Below are 19,013 nucleotides of genomic sequence, written 5' to 3' on the forward strand. Positions count from 1 at the left end.
GTTCAATGCAGGAAAGTCCAAGAAAGGTATGACAACCTCCCTGTGTGGTGTTTTTGTTTCCAGCAAGTAGTGAAAGATCATTGTCATGTCATCTTTAAGAAATGATCAGATTTAACATTGTACAGTGGTGGATTTTTAGTCTGATGATTATTTCTTTTACACAATAGAGGGAAATTGTTGCATGTTTGCTAAAAACACAATGCTGTGTGCAGCTGCTGTTCATTCACAGGCAGCTGCATGACCCTCTTTGTCTCGGTTTTTTATTGCAAGGTCAGATCATGCAGGAAACACGAGTGGTTCGGAAGTGTTGCTTCATAAGACTCAAGATCTAGATAAAGCAAAGAGTGGGCTTGTACTGTGTATAGGCTAAGTATAAGATATGCTATTTCTCCTTTATAGAGGCCAGGTATAAATAAAGCAGGCTATGTGAGAGGATGGAAGGATTTAGGAGGATCCTAGTATTCTATTTAAGCCTTAAAACCTAGTATAGAGTGAAAGGGAAAGTCACTCAGTTGTGTCTCTTTGCGACCCCATGGGCTATACAATCCATGGAATTCTCCAGGCCAGAATACTGGAGTGGGTAGCCTTTCCCTTCTCCAGGGGATCTTTCCAACCCAGAGACTGAACCCAGTATAGAGTGAGGAACTGTCTAAATGACTGGCTAGAACAAATGATTCCTATGTGGCTAGGTGATAGTAATGCAGGGCATTGCAGAACTGATTTGTTATAAAGTTGGATGAACTGTGCCTCAAATTGTCAAATGGCATATTACAAACCTTAACTTTAAAAAGCTATTTGTTAGCATCTTCTTGGAATAAAGAATTATTTTATAGATATAATCTTGTTTTTATTCTCCCTGTTTTCTAGTTGAACATGTGTGATGATTTCTCCCTTTTTTTTTCTGTAACAAATTGTTTTTTGACTGTGTGCATGTATCAGAAGCTTGTTTTTGTTTTGTTAACTTCTTGAATTCTTCTCTATAAACTCAAATTTAATCTAAAAATATGACTATCTTCCCTTGTCAAGCTGGTACTGTTACTAACACTGTCAATGACTGCATGATGGAAGGGTGTGTTTTTCCTGTCCCCTTGTCATCCTTTTTGATCTTGTATCTTTTTCCCTTTCTCTATCATTCTTCTCATTCCTGACTTGTCCTGCACCTTCATCTTCCGGCTGCGGACTATGGTTAGGAAGAATGAATTTCTCAGCAGGTGAGAAATTGTCAGAAATACTGATTAATTTTATCCTCCTAAATCCAGGTTACAAATTTAGGTCATTGCATTTTCTGTATTAAGGCCCAGATAACCATTTTAAGATATATAAGACACATTTAGAAAACATTAGCAAGATTATATATCCCACCGTGGTTAACTCACACAGGACTTTTCAGGTATGATTAGCCAGAATTCACAGAGAATGGTATTTTAAAAATAATAAATGGGCCTTGCACATCCAACCTATTGGCTCTTCTGGGACAGTGAAGAATGTTGAGTTGATTTGGGTTCCATGTATGTGCTATGCTTAGCGACCAGCCTCAGATATTACCAGGTCTTACTTTATAAACTTTGTAAAATACCCAATTCAGACAGCCGTTCCTGTCCAGTCAAGAAGGATTTAGAGTATTTACAAGGCCATTTTTACTCTTTAGAGATTGTCCCACTGCTGAATATTATTCTTGCCACATAATTTAAAAAGAAAAACAAAAACCAAGCAGTTTCAGGGATTTAGGAAAGTCTCATGTTTCCCCAATCCACTTACTTTGCCCCACCTGAAATAGTAGATGCATTCCATTTCCTTAGTCACTAGTATATTTGAAATTTATGAATTCACTCAGTGACCTTTTATATTGTGACATCTGAGTACTAAACAAATGGGATTCTGTGCTGAACAGGACATATATGTCCCCCTCCCTGATAACTTACACTTGAGTGGAGGCTTAATCCGGCTCACACTTCTTCTGGTGCTACTTCATTGTACCAGCAATGGTCCTTGGGCCTCCTGCCAGGGGACCCTCCTCTGTCTCCTGAGCCCCTATGGTGTCCTTCTGTTGAAAGTGTCTGTACCTTTAAATGGCCAGGCCAAAGCCTGGATCCCAAAACCAGCTCCTAGGAATCACGCTGGTGCCGTTCCAGGATCACAAAGGAGAGGTCCATACCCTTATTTGTAATTTCAGGGATCACTTGTTTTTTTGGAATTGCTCAGGAGGGAGGAGGCTAAGCCAGGTGACAGGTGAGTTGGTCGTGATCAGTAAAGTGTTGCTGGTTGGGGGAAAAGGAGGGGCTGCATAAGGTGGATGTTCCCATTCATATTGGATCCACAGGAAACTAAAATCCTGCCATGGAAGCTCCTTGTTAGCAGCAGCCTTTTTCATTTAAGTTGAAAATTCAGAGTTTTATCCTATCACCAGAATGATAGAAGGTTCTCTGAGACACAGAGCAAAGAAATAAGATAAAACACATGGTGAGCTGAGCTAGGGAATTTACATCTGCAGTCCTAACACTGTAACATGGCAGCCCTTTGTGCCCACATTCGAAAATTTTGGAGTCATTTTAGTTTACCGTCTACCTCTCCTGAAGGTGGTATGTTCATTTTCTTATTCTGTAATACAATTAGGAAAAAAATCCTAGACTATCTAAGGAGCAGGACATACTTACATAATTGCATTACAGGAAGTAGCTTTCCTTATCATGAAAAAACTGAAGGGAAGAGAGGTTGTGACCCATGTCATCACCAAGGAGACGATTCTTGTGTGTTAAATGACAGGGTTGTCCTTTAGGGATTTGGTTTTCATACTAAAACAAGGAAATGTCTTCCATGTTATTGGTGCCAGCATGAAGTTCTCTTTGCCAACAAGGCTTTTTTGAAAGTGTAAAGCAAGATACATGTGTGACCTTTTCAAATAATCTCTGGTATTTTTTGTCCCTCCCTTTTCCATAATGAATAATTGGAAACAATTTAAAAGGAGCAGTTAGTAATTCCAAAAGTTCAAGTGTCAAAGGTAAATATTTGTGCAATGAATTATTTTGCCATGTTTAAGATTGAAAAAAATAGGCACAAGCTCCGCATTTATGAATGCGCTGGCTTTTGTAATGCTTTATGCATTAATCATTACAGCTGATGCTGTTCTCTCTAAAGCCTCATGGTGTGCTTTTATGTTTTGCATCTTTCCTTAGCAAAGTGATATGTAGTTTTTACATATGTGTGTGTATTTATAACTTATGATTATCTCTTACATTAAGGAAACTTATTTTCCCAGAAATGCCTTAACCTAAACTAACATATTTTAACTTTGATATCTAAAACTGCTCTAAATACTAGTGGCATGCAAACCCCTCATGGAATTCAAATCATTTTACAGATTTAGTTTTGGTCTATAATGTTTTGTTGAAGCATCACAGATGTGGCATCTGTTTTTAAATGAAAATGTTTAATCAACAGCTGAGGAAGCGGTTTGGAATCACTTGCCTTCTTTTGCCCTCTGGCCTGTTTTTTTGGTCATTTCATTACTAATTAAAAGCCTCATAGAAAGGTAGGTAGGGTACAAGAAAACAGGGAAAATCCAGATGGTCCAAATATATAGTCTTAACAGGCGTGGCAGTACATTTGATCTGGGAGAAAGTGATTGTGAGCTATTGTACTGGCTAAAGAACATATTTTAATGAATTGAGGGCTTCGTTTATCACTATGACTCCTGATTCTTGAGTACATGGTAAACAGAGAATTAAAATAAAGATAATTTTATTTGTGATACCCAAAATCAGCTACCAGAAGAAAGCCATAGAATAACACAAAGTAAAGCCTGTGGCCTGGTGTGCCAACTAACCAGGTACCAGGGTAAGGAAAGCCCCTCTTGATAGAGGCACTTTTGCTCCTGTGGATATGATCCCTACTTTTCCATACGCTTATCACCAACTAGCTGAAGGCTGGTGGTTAAGGCAGAAGAAGGAAGAGACCTAAAAATATCCTAATTAGGCTGATCACAACTATTGGAAGGATTGTTGATTCTGAGTGTTTTAAATGAGTAAGTGGCAGACAGGGGGATTTGAGAAAGAAAAAAAAAAAAAGAATGAGAAAAATGTGCAGTTGGAACATTCACCAAAGTAAAAATGTTAGTGATATGAGTAAGATACAAGTTTCTCAGATCCTACACCTAGATTATCTACTTGCTGTTTTATGACCAGATCAAGTACCTTTGAAACTGGAATACAACTGAAGAAGTGACCGACCTAAGAGCCTCATGTCACTTGTCATAAGAAGTCATCGTGCTTTGCTTAAACTCAGCTATTGTTAGAGGATTTGGGGTTTGAATTATGTTTCTGTTTTGGTTTTGTGTGTGGGTTTCTGTGTGTGCTGATGTATTATTCTCCGTTGTGCTGAGATGTAGAAATGGCATAGGAAAGTGTCAAGTGAACTGCTGACAATAAAAAAAAAAAAAAAAAAATCACTCACAAGTCCACTTCTTTGAAACTCATGCTTGCCCTGAGCATGATGCCGTTTCTTTGATCTTCTTGGCTTCAAAACAAATTAGACCAAGGCCCCAGTTTCATAGGCAGATGTTTTGGGCTGCTGGTTTGAGAGTCTTAGAAGATCTAAGACTGAAAAAATGAGGCATACAAACATATTTATGGCTCTCTCCTTAGGATATAATCACCAACAGATGAGTGAAGGACAAAGGCAGAAGTCGTCTGAATTTTACAACCGCACAGCGTCTGAGTCGAATGTCTACTTGAACAGTTTCCACTACCCAGATCACAGCTACAAGGACCAGGCCTTTGATACTCTGAGCCTAGACAGCTCTGACAGCATGGAGACCAGCATCTCTGCCTGCTCACCTGACAATATCTCTAGGTAAGATGTTCTCCTGAGGAAGGTTTCTGGTTTGGAAAAGCACCTGCTTGTTTCAAAAAATAAAACCATCAATCTGAGGCAATGTATATGTACAAGCCCAAATTTCTGAAACGAAAAGAGCTACAATACAGAAGAGGGTTGAGTGTGCTGGTGGTCTTTGAAAGTACTTTCTTTGTATGCAGAGTGACTTGAGCCAGTCACACACCATCTAATCCATTTTCTCCTTTATTTCTTTAGACTTGACTTCACACATATACTGTGCTTCAGAATGGGTTTACCTCTGTTGGTTGCCTCCAAACGTCATTAGGATTGCTTGTAAAGATTTAGCCATTCATATTTGTGTTCATACTTCGAGGCAAGCTAAAGTGTTCTTATGGGATTATGGCCAAAGGTGCATCTAAACTATAAATCTAGTTATAGTGCTCCTTCAAGAGCTTGTGATGATGCCTTGCTACCTGTTAAGTAAAGTCAGACCTCAGAGCCTGGCATTCTAGATCCAGCCCAGCTCTGCATTCATGCTGTCCTGCTACACCTCCCAGAGCTTCTTATTCATTGAGAGGGCGATGAATTCTCAGATTTCTGTGCCTTTGACCATATCGGTTCTAGCCCTGGAATCATCTCATCTGTTGTTTCTTTTATTTATATGCTTATTCACTCCACAAATCCTTCCAGAGTACTCTGCAGTTAACAGTGAGCTGAAGTTGACTCAAACCAGTTGCAAGAGCTGGGTGCACACCTCCTAACTCTGTGATCAGTGATGTCATGTTGGTAGTATGAAATTGGCCGCAGTGGGAGTATTTCCACCACATAAACTGACAATTTGTTGCATTATCAGGGTTTTGTTTTCCCCCAGAGAGCTGATTTACCAGCACACCACTGTCTAGAGTCAGTTCTTCCTTTGAGTCGTGTATTCCCTCAACCTGTGCATAACTGAGCGTTCAGAGTGTCTAGCATTGCAAAGTGTCTTCACCTTTCCCTACCCCCTCCCACCTTAGCCTGGAGAAAGTCTCCTCACCATTTAAGCTCAAACTTAAGTTGGAAACTCATGAAAATTTCTCCTTTGAGAGTGTTTTTCTTTCATGTTTCCATGGAAGTTGATTTCTCTTGTATCACTGATCACATTGCAGTATAAAATCTTTTCTACAATAATTACCTGGCACATTCCTAAATGTCAAGGAGGATGCTAATTATCTTTTGGTTTCCACATTCAGCAGAAATCTTGGCACATAGTAGGCATTCAGTTAGTGTTGGCTGAATAAATACCTCGGGAAATAGTAGACATATTTTCAATTTTGATTTTTTTCTTTTTTTGTTCTGTTTCAATTGGCTGAGAACCATTATGATTTCAACCCAAGGAACATCCAGTGTTTAATAATTTCCATTGAGCAAACTGTCTCAAGTGAAAATAACTAATTGAATGATGACCATCAAACAAATTTTCCTCTGTTGCAGTGAAGTCACAGGCTAAGGACAGGAGCTGTCTGGGCCTTACCTGACAGCTAACTGTGCTACTTGAAGCAAATCACAGATCTCTCTAGGTTTTGATTTGCTAATCTGATAAATGGTGTATTGTTCCTTGAGTGCAAGAGGATGATGGATTTTAAAATATTTTGGTGGTAAATTATCATCATGTATATAGAATTTCTTTACAAAGTTTTGAATCATTTGCTTCTCCCCTTCCCCCCCAAAAAGGAGTGACAGAGACAGAGAGAAAGCAATATAGGCAAGGTATGCTTAGCTTTGGGTTCAGTTCAGTTCAGTCGCTCAGTCGTGTCCGACTCTTTGCGACCCCCATGAATCGCAGCACGCCAGGCCTCCCTGTCCATCACCATCTCCTGGAGTTCACTCAGACTCATGTCCATGGAGTCAGTGATGCCATCCAGCCATCTCATCCTCCGTTGTCCCCTTCTCCTCCTGCCCCCAATCCCTCCCAGCATCAGAGTCTTTTCCAATGAGTCAACTCTTCGCATGAGGTGGCCAAAGTACTGGAGTTTCAGCTTTAGCATCATTCCTTCCAAAGAAATCCCAGGGCTGATCTCCTTCAGAATGGACTGGTTGGATCTCCTTGCAGTCCAAGGGACTCTCAAGAGTCTTCTCCAACACCACAGTTCAAAAGCATCAATTCTTCGGGGCTCAGCCTTCTTCACAGTCCAACTCTCACATCCATACATGACTACTGGGGAAACCATAGCCTTGACTAGACGGACCTTTGTTGGCAAAGTAATGTAACCCAAAGCTTTGGGTTAGTGTCTCACAAATGGAAAGAATTTTGAAAGATCCAAATCTAACAAAATATTATAGCCAGGAAATTTGAGGAGCAGAGGAAAAGAAGAAAAGGGACTTCCCTGGTGGTCCAGTGGCTAAGACTCTGCATGCCCAGTGCAGGAGGCCTGGGGTTCTATCCCTGATCAGGGAACTATATATTTATTTATTTATTTGGCTACACCAGAATTTGGTGTAGCCAAATAAATAAATAAATAAATATATTTTTTTAAAAAAAGGATAAATGCTATATTTTGTGGTATATAGAATGCAGTGTATTTTAATTCTAGCATTATAATAGGTGAAATGCTGAATACATCCTTCCAGAGAAGGAAAGGAATTCTTAGGGAAAAACACTAAAGCAACCATAAGAATTATAGGTATTTCTCCTTATCACATGAGAAATTTAATTTAAATTTAAAGAGAGGAATATGTAAAGACTAAAGATAATGTTTTGCTGCCCTTATTATTTAATATCAGAAGGGTTAGTATTTCACTGCTTTTAATATTGGAAAATGCAGTATCTCACTTTTTAAAAAATGAAAGACACTTGAGTGTGTGGAATGACTAGGCACAAAACCATCCGTCTCTTGCTCTGGGTGTTCTCGTAAGGCACTGGCTGCTCCCACGAGGGGGTCCGAGAGCCATGCGGCGGTGCCGGGAGCTGATGTTCCCAGGACAGAAAGCCTAGAATGTTGAGTAATTATTCATAAACGCCAGTAAATTGACCAATCAAGTGTGTTGCTTTTGAATAACAGGACAAGGAAGTCAGCAGCTTGGCAACTATTGTCTATCAGTGGTGGGAGGAATAAAAGGTGACGGGGCAATCATTTCTTTTCCTAGTATAGCATCTCAGAGGGGCTTTCCGGGTTTCTGAGGCACTATGCACTTTTGAAAGTTGTTATTTTGAAAACATCAGACTACCTACCCAAATAATTGTGAATATTTTATAACAGTATTCCCCTGGGTGAACCACTGATAGCATGGCCTTTTTTATCCTTTCTATTTTTGAGCCCTCTTTAATAAATAATTACACTCTATATGTTTTCCTATATTGGTGGCTTTTTCTGCTCTCTACCCCTTTATCCCCCTCCAAAAACTAAAAATAAGTATACATACCTTCAAATGATTCTCTCCTCAAACCCCATCTCTCATATTTGAAGGTGGTAAATGGCAGCGCAGCAGTGAGTACAGAAAGTTACCTAAAAGGGAGCCATTTCAATTAGATTTACCAAGATGCTTGCTGCTTGTAAGAATAGCTATGAGAAAGCTAGACAGTCTATTAAAGAGCAGAGTCATCACTTTGCTGATAAAGGTCCGTATAGTCAAAGCTATGGTTTTTCCAGTAGTCACGTATGGATGTGAGAGTTGGACCATAAAGAAGGCTAATCTCCAGAGAATTGATGCTTTCAAACTGTGGTGCTAAAGAAGACTCTTGAGAGTCCCTTGGACAGCAAGGAGATCAAACCAGTCAATCCTAAAGGAAATCAACCCTGAATATTTAAGGAAGGACTGATGTTGAACGTGAAACTCCAGTCCTTTGGCCACCTGATGCAAAGAACTGACTCACTGGAAAAGACCCCGATGCTGGGAAAGATCAAGGGCAAGAAGAGAAGGGTGTGACAGAGGATGAGATGGTTGGATGGCATCACTGACTCAATGGACATCAGTTTGAGCAAGCTCAGGGAGATAATGAAGGACAGAAAAGCCCGGTATGCTGCAGTTCATGGGGTCACAAAGAGTTGGACATGACTTAGCAACTGAACAGTGAATAGCAAGAAGTTTAGATCCAGAGACTTCAGGACAGTAGCCACCAAAATCTTAATCTACCTTTTTTTGTTCACCCAGCTACATTTTCTTTAAATGGAGATGACTCCACTGAATGTGCCATAATAAGACAACATTATTTCTGGCAGGTAGTTCCCTGTGACCACCATCATTTTCCATAGTGCCTCCCCCTGCCCCCCGGTTTATCAGCCCAGCACCAAGTATTTTTCTTTTCCTTTTTTTTTTTAACATATAAATTAATGATTTTATTATACATTATGTATTAACTTTTTTGCATATTACTTTGTATCACAGTTACTTCACAGAGAACTGACCCAGTGCTGCTAGCGTCATAGATTACCAATCACCGTGGTCAGAAATTACTGATTTGTTGTTCAGTCACTCAGTCATGTCCAACTCTTTGCGACCCCATGGACTGCAGCACACCAGGGTTCCTTGTCTTTCACCATCTCCCGGAGCTTACTGAAATTCATGTCTATTGAGTCGGTGATGCCATCCAACCATCTCGTCCTCTGTCGTCCCCTTCCCCTCCGGCCTTCAATCTTTCCCAGCATCAGGGTCTTTTCCAGTGAGTCGGCTCTTTGTGTCAGGTGGCCAAAGTATTGGAGCTTCAGCTTCAGCATCAGTCCTTCCAATGAATATTCAGGATTGATTTCCTTTAGGATGGACTGGTTTGATCTCCTTGCAGTCCAAGGGACTCTAAGAGTCTTCTCCAACACCACAGTTAGAAAGTAGTAGTTAAGTGTGCTGTCAGATTCTCTGAATGTCAAAAATTGAAGCCAAAGTAGAAGATGCCTGCAAAGGTCTAGTGTACGTAAGAGGAAGAGGGAGAGAGGAAACAAGCATTTCTCTTGTGTGCCATCTACCTAAAAATATTCATGCTACCCTAAGATGAACTTGTACCCATTTTATGAAGGAAAATAAATGTGATAAATATCAGGAAAATGGATAATAAGGAACTGATATTTGGCATGCATTGTAGTATGAGAGCACATCCTAATGGGAATTTTTCGAAGATAGGTAGAAAGAGGTCTTCCCTGGTGGCTCAGATGGTAAAGCATCCACCTGCAATGCAGGAGACCCAGGTTCAATCCCTGGGTCGGGAAGATCCCCTGGAAAAGGAAATGGCAACCCATTCCACTATTCTTGCCTGGGAAATCCATGGACAGAGGAGCCTGTCGGGCTGCAGTCCATAGGGTTGCAAAGAGTCGGACTCAACTGAGTGACTACCACATACACAGAAAGAAAAATAAAGAACTAAAAAACTTCTCTTTTTTAGATCTTTTAAAAATGATATATTGAAATACCCTGAAATTATACATGTTTTAAAGAGGGAGCTCCATGCTGGAATTCTAGCAACATAAACTTAGTCTTGTGGTTTATTGTGTCACAAAAGCCATTGGTAGGATTACAGAATTACTCTTGAGTTGCGGGTACCTTTGCCTTACACTTTTTGTCGAGACATCATCTTTGTGTCCAGCAGAATATTCTTGGAGTCAGACAGTGTTTTTACTTTTTCAGTATCATTACGCTGTACACAAACATAAAGCTAAGAAAACAGGTCTTTTGTCTTAAAAAACAGCAGCTGAATGTCAGTTCTGCATAAAGTCTGTATTCTGCTAAAATTATTGAATGAGCTCATAGAAGGTAGTGTTCTGAATACTACCTACAATTCTACTTTATTGTTACTATTGCTAACAAGCCCTGACCTTGTGGTCATGCTTTGAGAGAATGTTGAGGAAATTGATGTCATGATAGCTGTTCACCACCACAAGTGTGTGTGTGGAATGAGGAAACGACTGGATATAAGGTTGAGAGCATCCAAGGCTGAGCTTGGTTCTAAGAGATACTTCAAACAGACTTTCAGATACTTCTTATCCCTTTGGTTTATTCTGCTTTCTACCCAAGGTAGTCAACATAGCATTTGCGTTTTATTCTAGGGATTTCTCTCAGACGAGATACAGAAAACCAGAGCATTTCAGAGGAGGGCAGACAGCTTGCAAAGGGACCAGGTAGTCTACTGGACAGAGAAAGATTAGACATTTTATCAGGAGTAATAGTTTTCTTGACCTGAAAAAAGAATTGAGAAGATGAATTGAAAATAAATATTCTGGGACACTGGCTCTTCATTTAGTAGCAGCATTGGGGCACTGAAGACAGTCTTGGAAAAGTTTTCTGTCTGTATGGAAAATTTTGTTTGTTTTCTGTTTTGTTTTATTTATTTGTTGTATGATGATGTTCTTATTTCCTTTTCTTCTTCCTTTTTCTGTTTTTGCCTTTGCCTCTAAAGTGAATATTCTAGAAAGCAAATTCAGATTTTGCTGAAAGGTATTATTCAGCACTGAAAACTAAATCTGCTATTTAGATTCCTTGAGTCTGGGTGAACTCCGGGAGTTGATGACAGACACGGAGGGCTGGTGTGCTGCGATTCATGGGGTCGCAAAGAGTCGGACACGACTGAGCGACTGAACTGAACTGAACTGAACCCTTGAAAAGTTTCATTTTTCTTTATGACTGTGGGTTTTTACCAGAGTTGGTCACATGAGACAAATAATCTTCAGTTGATAAAATAGAACATGGCCAAGTAGAGAAAGCAGGCAAAACTAGTCATCTTTTCTCCATAAATGGCCAAGTGATTTCATATTATTTGGTATCATACAATAATCCTATACGAGATCAGAAATGTGCCTGCCTTCTGAAGAAGGTCAGAAGTTGAAGCAATGACTCCTCTTGTAATTTGGATGGGCTGGAGAAACCAATGATGAGTGTCTTGTGCTCCAGGTAATACATTAAAAGTGTATTTTCAGCGACTTCAGGCTCTCCTTTGGCATGCAAAGTGCTAGCCAAATTACATTTCATTTGTTCCATGCCCTGATACTGACAAGTCTAGACTTCACCCTAAATTCCTGCTGCGATTGCATTTGCTTCTCACTGCAGGTACAGTTCTGCCCCCTCCCCCCAAAGTATCAGAGAGACTAGCAGTATCATAGAGCAGCATTTAAAGTTTTGCTAAATAAAAGTGCTTTACATATCAGTGGAATCTTAAAATCAACAATAGCAAAAATGTAGCTATAGAGAACAAGTAGGTGTCCATGGATAAAAATTTATTATTTTTAACAAAATAACCAAAGTAGGGACTTCCTTAGTGGCCCAGAGGTTAAGAATCCACCTTCCAGTGCAGGGGACGCAGGTTCAATCCCTGCTTGCGGAACTAAGGCTTCACATGCCGCAGGCATGTTAGCCCGTGTGCAGCAGCAAAGACCCAGCGCAGCCAAAATTAAAAAAAAAAAAAAAAAAAAGAGTTTTAAGTAACTTTTAAAATGTGATTTTTTAAAAGCGAGACTTTAGGTGCCTAACAGTTATGAAGATGTGATGTAGTAAATGTTAATATGCATTTTCTATGAGATGTTTTCAGAAAATTCTGTTAGGCTGCACTGTTGGCATTCTTGCTGGTTGAAGAGAATGGAACTTATCCCTTTGTACCTCCCTCCATCAGCCCACAGAAGTATGAGGGGAAATATGCCTTGTTCCTGTCTTTCTCATGAGAAAACACCTGGCTAAAAATTGGCCCACATTCACTCTGCCAAGTCAGCCTAATTGTTAAGCTTCTGAGGATCCACCATTACTAAAGCTGTCCCTCTCCTTGATGGATACATTTTGTAATGGGGCTGGCAGTACTGATTTTATTTTTTTTAACTTTAATTTTTTAAAGCAGTTTCAGAGTCACAGCAAAATTGAAAGGAAGGTACATAGATTTCCCATATACTGACTCCCGCCACATATGCATCCCCTACCCCTTTATCAACACCCCCCACCAGAGTGGTGCGTGTGTTACAAGTAACAAACCTACATTGACACAGTACTATTACCCAAAGTCTGTAATTACAAATTATATAGATTCACTCTTGGATTTGGACAAATATATATCCTGTATCCATCATTATTGTATCAAACAGTATTTTCATTGCCCTAAAAATCTTCTGTGCCCTGTCTGTTCATCCTTGTCTCCCTGCCTACCCTCCCCACTTCAAATTGCTGATAACTACTAATCTTTTTACTGTCTCCATCGCTCTTTTTCTTTTCCAGAATGTCATATAGTTGGAGTAATAAAATATTTAGCCCTTCAGATTGGCTTCTTTCACTTAGTAATATGCATGTATAGTTCCTCCATGTCTTTTCATGACTTGATGGCTCATTTCTTTTTAGTGCTAAATACTACTCCATACATAGTCTGGATGTACTACAGTTCATTTATTCATTTACTTACTAAAGGATATCTTGGTTGCTTCCAAGTGTTGGCATTTGTGAATAAAGCTGCAATAAACATGTGCGCCCAGTGCTGATTTTAAGATAAACTGTATATCCTTAATTACTGTGGTCATTTCTCTTCAAAAGAACTCTTAGCACTGTGTTGAAACATCCAGGGTTGGAGTTGATCAACAATATGTTTTAAGAAGATTATGCTAACAATTATCTTATTCATTTTTATGTGAATTAATTTTACATGAATGTGTGTTTCAAACATGAACCCCTACTGTGTGCCAGGCTGTATGCTGTGGAGGATACAGGCACAAAAACCTCTCTGTACCCAAGAGAGTCTAGAAAAGAAAACATATTTGGGACTTCCCTGGTAGTGCAGTGGCTAAGACTGTGCTCCCAATGCAGGGGGCCAGGGTTCAATCCCTGGTCAGGGAACTAGATCCCACATGCCACAACTAAGACCCAGTGCAGCCAAATAAATAAATTTTAAAAAACTATTTTTAAAGAAAACATATTTAAGTGACTGTGCAAGTATTCATGCATAAGAACACTGGTTCTTCATGACCAGAACATCAGAGTGAGTAAGTTTTGACTTAGGCCACCGCCTTTTTTTCCCAGAATAGTCAAAATGTGAAAAAGTAAAAAGTAAAATATTTTGTTTAATGGTAAACATTCCCAAGTTCTTCTCTTTCTCTTTTGGTTTTTTCCTTCCCTTGTGTGACGTCTTTCTCAAGAGACATTGCTTTTAAAGCTCTGAAACCTTGAATGCAGTTTCCTCGTTGGTATGGTAGTATGGGCTTTATTCACACAACTGGCCACCACTCTTCTGTTGCACCTGTAAGAGAAGTCATTTTTTAACTGACCGTCTTAAATCACCATGTAAGAAATAAAATGTCCAGAAGCATGAAGATATAGCAAGAGAGTAGCTGGTGACACATGATCCCAAACCAAATCAAATGACTGCCAAACTTAGGGGTCATCTACATAGAATCTGGTGATAGTTTTGTTGAATAGTCTGACATCTCTGAATAATTAAACTAATGAGAAGGCCTCCCACAGGCCAGAATGTCTAAACTTTGGAGGAAACATATTGGGAACACACTTTGTAGGATTTGGTTTCGCCTTATGCATGAATAGAGCACTTTGTGTGGTGTTATTTCCCTTGCTGGTATTTCGTCTTCTAAACTGAGGTAAGTTACTTTCACCTAGAGCTGTTAGAGTTGAAGTGACTTGCCTTGTCAGACCAGTGATTCTTGTAAGCAACATCATTTCATATTGGATCTTGGGGGTGTGTGTGTGTGTGTGCGTGTGCGTGTGTGTGTGTGTGTGTGTGTGTGTGTGTGTGTGTATCTGATGAGACATCAGTGAGAAGCAGTATTCTTAAAAGGCTTTTGTGTTTTCTTTAGTGCCAGCACTTCAAATATTGCCCGAATAGAAGAAATGGAGAGACTGTTGAAGCAGGCTCATGCAGAGAAGACAAGGCTGCTTGAATCCAGGGTAGGCCTAATATCTTTATGCCAGAGGCCAGTGATGTGGTGGTTCAAGATGCCCTGTCTTCAGGCCTCAATAAGCAGTGGGACCTTGGAATAGTCACTCTACCTTTCTTGGCCTTATTTTCTTTTTATTCTTTTTTATTTTTTGGCCACACCAAATGGCTTTTGGGAAAAGGAAATGGCAACCCACTTCAGTGTTCTTGCCTGAAAAATTCCATGAACAGAAGAACCTGGTAGACTACAGTCCATGGGATCGCAAAGAGTCCAGCACGACTGCCTGCACACCGAAATGGCTCTTGGGGTCTTAGTTCCCTGACCAGAACTGAGCCCAGGCCCTCAAAGTGAAAGCACAGAATACTAACCAGTGGACCAACAGGGAAATCCCACTGGCTGCATTTTCTTTTCTAAAACGTGAGAGTGTTGGAGAAATGTTCTCTACCACTCTTTACTGCACTACCATTTTTTAAAATGTAAAGTGTATACAGCATGGGCATAATGAATTCTTTGTATTACATTTTCCCCTCAATGGCCCGTTTGTTTGCCTGCTGGGGGAAAGGAAGAATGGCAGGTCTTTACACGTTCTCCCTGCCTTGCCAGTTCATGGTAAGGACACTATTATAATATTAAAACTCCCACGTTATTATGACTATATTTCAAGCCAGAATGTGCACTTCCTTAGGAATCCCCCAGATTCCTTTACATCCTGCCTGAAAGGGCACCTCCTTTCCTCCTCTGACTTCCCTGCTGCTTCCTCTGCGACCTGCAGCCAGGAAGCCGCAGAGCAACAACAGGAATTGGAAGGACCCACAGCCATCAAAGAAAGGCTAAAAGCTGTGACTAGTGTTGGGTCACAATTAACCTTTTTGTATTAAAAATGGAGAGTTGGGGTCATTAGTATGAAAGGACTGAAGAGTCACAAGCTGGGTTTCACTTAATATTCCATTGTTAACTTTATGTAGTGGCTGCATTTCTGCACAGAATGATTTGAAAGCTCTGTGAGCAATGATTATGGATGTTTTACTCTTGGTTATACACTGTAAGAACCTCAGCTATAAAATTAGGAATTGCCCAGTGAGATTTAGATATATATGCATTGGAATTATTCGAGTATAACCAGTATGTTTGAAATTTTCTTCTGCATAATGATACCTAGGAACGAGAAATGGAAGCCAAGAAACGCGCTCTGGAAGAAGAAAAACGACGTCGAGAACTCCTGGAAAAACGGCTGCAGGAAGAAACTAGCCAGAGGCAGAAGTTAATTGAAAAGGAAGTGAAGATAAGGGAGAAACAAAGGGCCCAGGTGGGTCGGTCAATCTGGATGGGCTGGAGTAGGCTGCCCCCTGGTGGTCATTTTTTAGAAGACGGTCGTGCTGTGTCTGAGGATGCCTGTGGCTGTGCTGCCCATTAGCTTTTGGCTTCTAATGGCCAAGAGAAAGATGTTATTAGGCCAAAAAAAAGTGTGTTTATTTCAGAATTCATTGGGGACAACTAACAAAATAACATTTTTCTTTAGTTAAGCGTGGAACATTTTCATGGGAACCCATTTTTTGGAGTATATTTAAAAAGAATTTTTTTTTTGAGCGACTTTGAAAGTTCAGCTAGATTCGTTTCTAGAAACAAATACAACACCCAAACTGAGTTGAGAAAAAGAGATTCTGTCATCTTTTGGAAGCAGACACTCCAGTACAGAATAACGAGCCCAGTTCCTTGCTGGTGGAATTAATATTTATGGTGGAATTCATTTTAAATTAATTTTAATGGTGGAATTTAATCAATAATTAATATTTTGAATTGTTTTCCTAACCACACTGTGTTATCACAGTGCTGCCAGTCCACACACATGGGCACAGGATTGCTAAACTCAGGAGAACCACCCACTTTGTTTAACTTCCTGTCTCAGTCATCGTGGAGTTTGGTCTTGTCACTAGAACTGCTTACATAATGTATGTTTCCGGAGAAACTAAAGTAAAATTTTAAGTACCATGTAATTTAAAGGTCAAGTCAGCTTTACCAAGGCTTACTAGATTTAAAGATAAAAGGTACCAGTTCCTTCCCTTATTCCTTCCAGTTGCTGGCAGTTTGAAGTTCAGCAGTGAGAGACTTGCCTTAATCTGTGGCACCTGTCTAGAGTCAGAGTACCACAGAATCAAAGGCAAAATAAAGGGAAAATCCAAGGAAAGCGTGTTCGTTTTATCTCCTTATGCCAAACCTCTGGCACATTTCGGTTTGCTGGAAAGGTCATCCATGACTATTTGGTATCTGAAGCCAAACCAAAGGCACAATTCTATTTTAATCTCAAAGATTAGTTTTGTTTCCAAGTATATGATTAGGTTATGTTCCCCCAGGACAAAGGGTGGGGTAGTCTAACGGCATAAAATATGAGACCGGTTTAGAAATGTTACTCGTGGTGACATGCTCGACCTAGTCTAGATGAACCTCTGCTCCAGCTGGTGACATGCGCGACCTAGTCTAGATGAACCTCTGCTCCAGCTATTGCTATTGCTACTGCTAAGTCACTTCAGTCGTGTCTGACTCTGTGCGACCCCATAGACGGCAGCCCACCAGGCTCCCCCGTCCCTGGGCTTCTCCAGGCTAGAACACCGGAGTGGGTTGCCATTTCCTTCTCCAGTGCATGAAAGTGAGAAGTGAAAGGGAAGTTGCTCAGTCGTGTCCAGCTGTAGTAAACTTAAAGACATCAATGACAGACTTCTCTGCCTGGTCCCGGACTACTCATTGGGTACAGCTTTCATTCCACATTCTTATCTTATTTTAACTTTGCCTTTCAGAACACCTCTGCCTTCAGTTTCTATCAGAGAGTACACGAAAATCAGCATGTACATACATATATGCTTGGGGCATCTGGTGGGGGCTGTACTTACTAAATGACGTTCAGTCAGTTACATCATGCCTGAGGTTATATAAGGAGAACTGTTGTTGAGGTTGTGGCAGGGAGAACTCCTGGGAACATTACAGTGGAGGAGCCCTCCTCTGAAAGAAGCAGCCGAGAGAACTTCATGCCCTATTTCCTTATGTTTTTGTCTTGTTATCTGCCGTGCCAAGCGGCATATGGGATCTTAGTTCCCCGACCTGGCATCAAAGCCATGCCCCCTGTGCTGGAAGTATGGAGTCTTAACCACTGGACCGCCAGGGAAATCCCTTCCCAGTTTTAAGTGCTGAATACCTCTTTTAAAACTAAGGTAAATGACATGTTTCCATTTTTTCATCTGGCCTTTTCAAGGAATAGAATCTGTTGGCCTGAATTTATTCGCATCCCCCCCTCCCCATACCATCACATTTTTCTTTAAATGCCATCCACTTTTTCGATTCCAAATGACAGTGTTTAAGTTCTCATAATTGCATGGACGTTTGAACACTTAGGCTTTTCAGTTCATAAACATCTGTGACCTAAAACCAAACAAAGAGCTATAGATTAGATGGGCTTGTGCATTTCCAGGCTCGACCTCTGACCCGCTATCTGCCTGTGCGGAAGGAAGACTTTGATTTGCGGAGCCACGTAGAGACTGCTGGCCACAATATCGATACGTGTTATCATGTGTCAATCACAGAGAAGACCTGCAGAGGATTCCTCATCAAAATGGGTGGAAAAATTAAAACCTGGAAAAAACGTTGGTTTGTTTTTGATCGGAACAAGCGCACCTTCTCTTACTATGCAGGTAGGTCATAAAAAAATCCAAGTGATATTCAAATCAGGAATTTTCTGTTAAAGAACAAAAGCAATAAAATTCAGAATAAATAAGTAAAATGAAAAGTAATAGATTAATGGCAATATTAGCTTGATAGATGTATTCAGATCATATGGTCCAATATTTATGAATTTCCTCTAGAAATAATAAAAATTACATTTTAAAAAAGTGTGAGTCAGTTTTGTTCTGGTTCTGAAATAAACTCAAACCCAAATAAATATTAAATGGAATTTACTTTTTAGACCAAAATACTATCTTTTAAACCATGAGATCAGAAAAGGTTTCTATTTATTTATTTATGGTCATATGCCCTATTTAAGTCACACACAATTAGATAGCTTAGCTGACAGCCATTCAGCTCTAGTTCATGGTAATTTCAGCAGTGAAAAGCTCCTTGGTGAACTATTGAATAAGTTAAGTATTTACTGGGAAAATTTCCAGTAAATACTGGAATATTTTTGGATTCTTTAAATGATAGATTATGAGACTCGTACCCTACTGAATCCTCTATGAGTACAGGAATATTTGTGTAACCAGTGTACTTATTAAGAAGCTATTAAGAAGCCCCTTATTTACACATGGATTTCATATGAAATATGTCCATTAGCTGCACAAGTATAGCTGTGCTCTCTTTTCAGCTGCTGAATAAGAGTAGTGT

General features: G+C 40.0%; 1 protein-coding gene across 17 annotated transcripts in view; it reads left to right on the top strand.

Moving 5' to 3' along the window:
• The window catches only part of PHLDB2 (pleckstrin homology like domain family B member 2), a 241,618-nt gene that overhangs the window by 216,398 nt on the left and 6,207 nt on the right, over window positions 1–19,013 (top strand). For 12 of the 17 annotated variants that reach the window (XM_060417585.1, XM_060417608.1, XM_060417594.1 and 9 more), the window contains 4 exons: window positions 4,641–4,848; window positions 14,565–14,655; window positions 15,805–15,951; window positions 18,106–18,325. In XM_060417585.1, coding sequence (XP_060273568.1) covers window positions 4,641–4,848; window positions 14,565–14,655; window positions 15,805–15,951; window positions 18,106–18,325 — 666 coding nt within the window. Of the gene's footprint in view, window positions 1–11; window positions 27–1,190; window positions 1,212–2,962; window positions 2,999–4,640; window positions 4,849–14,564; window positions 14,656–15,804; window positions 15,952–18,105; window positions 18,326–19,013 lie in introns of all 17 variants that reach the window. The other 5 variants (XM_060417562.1, XM_060417575.1, XM_060417568.1 and 2 more) reach the window with 1 other exon arrangement.

The sequence above is a fragment of the Ovis aries genome, chromosome 1, assembly GCF_016772045.2.
Source record: "Ovis aries strain OAR_USU_Benz2616 breed Rambouillet chromosome 1, ARS-UI_Ramb_v3.0, whole genome shotgun sequence".
Classification (NCBI taxonomy): Eukaryota; Metazoa; Chordata; class Mammalia; order Artiodactyla; family Bovidae; genus Ovis; species Ovis aries.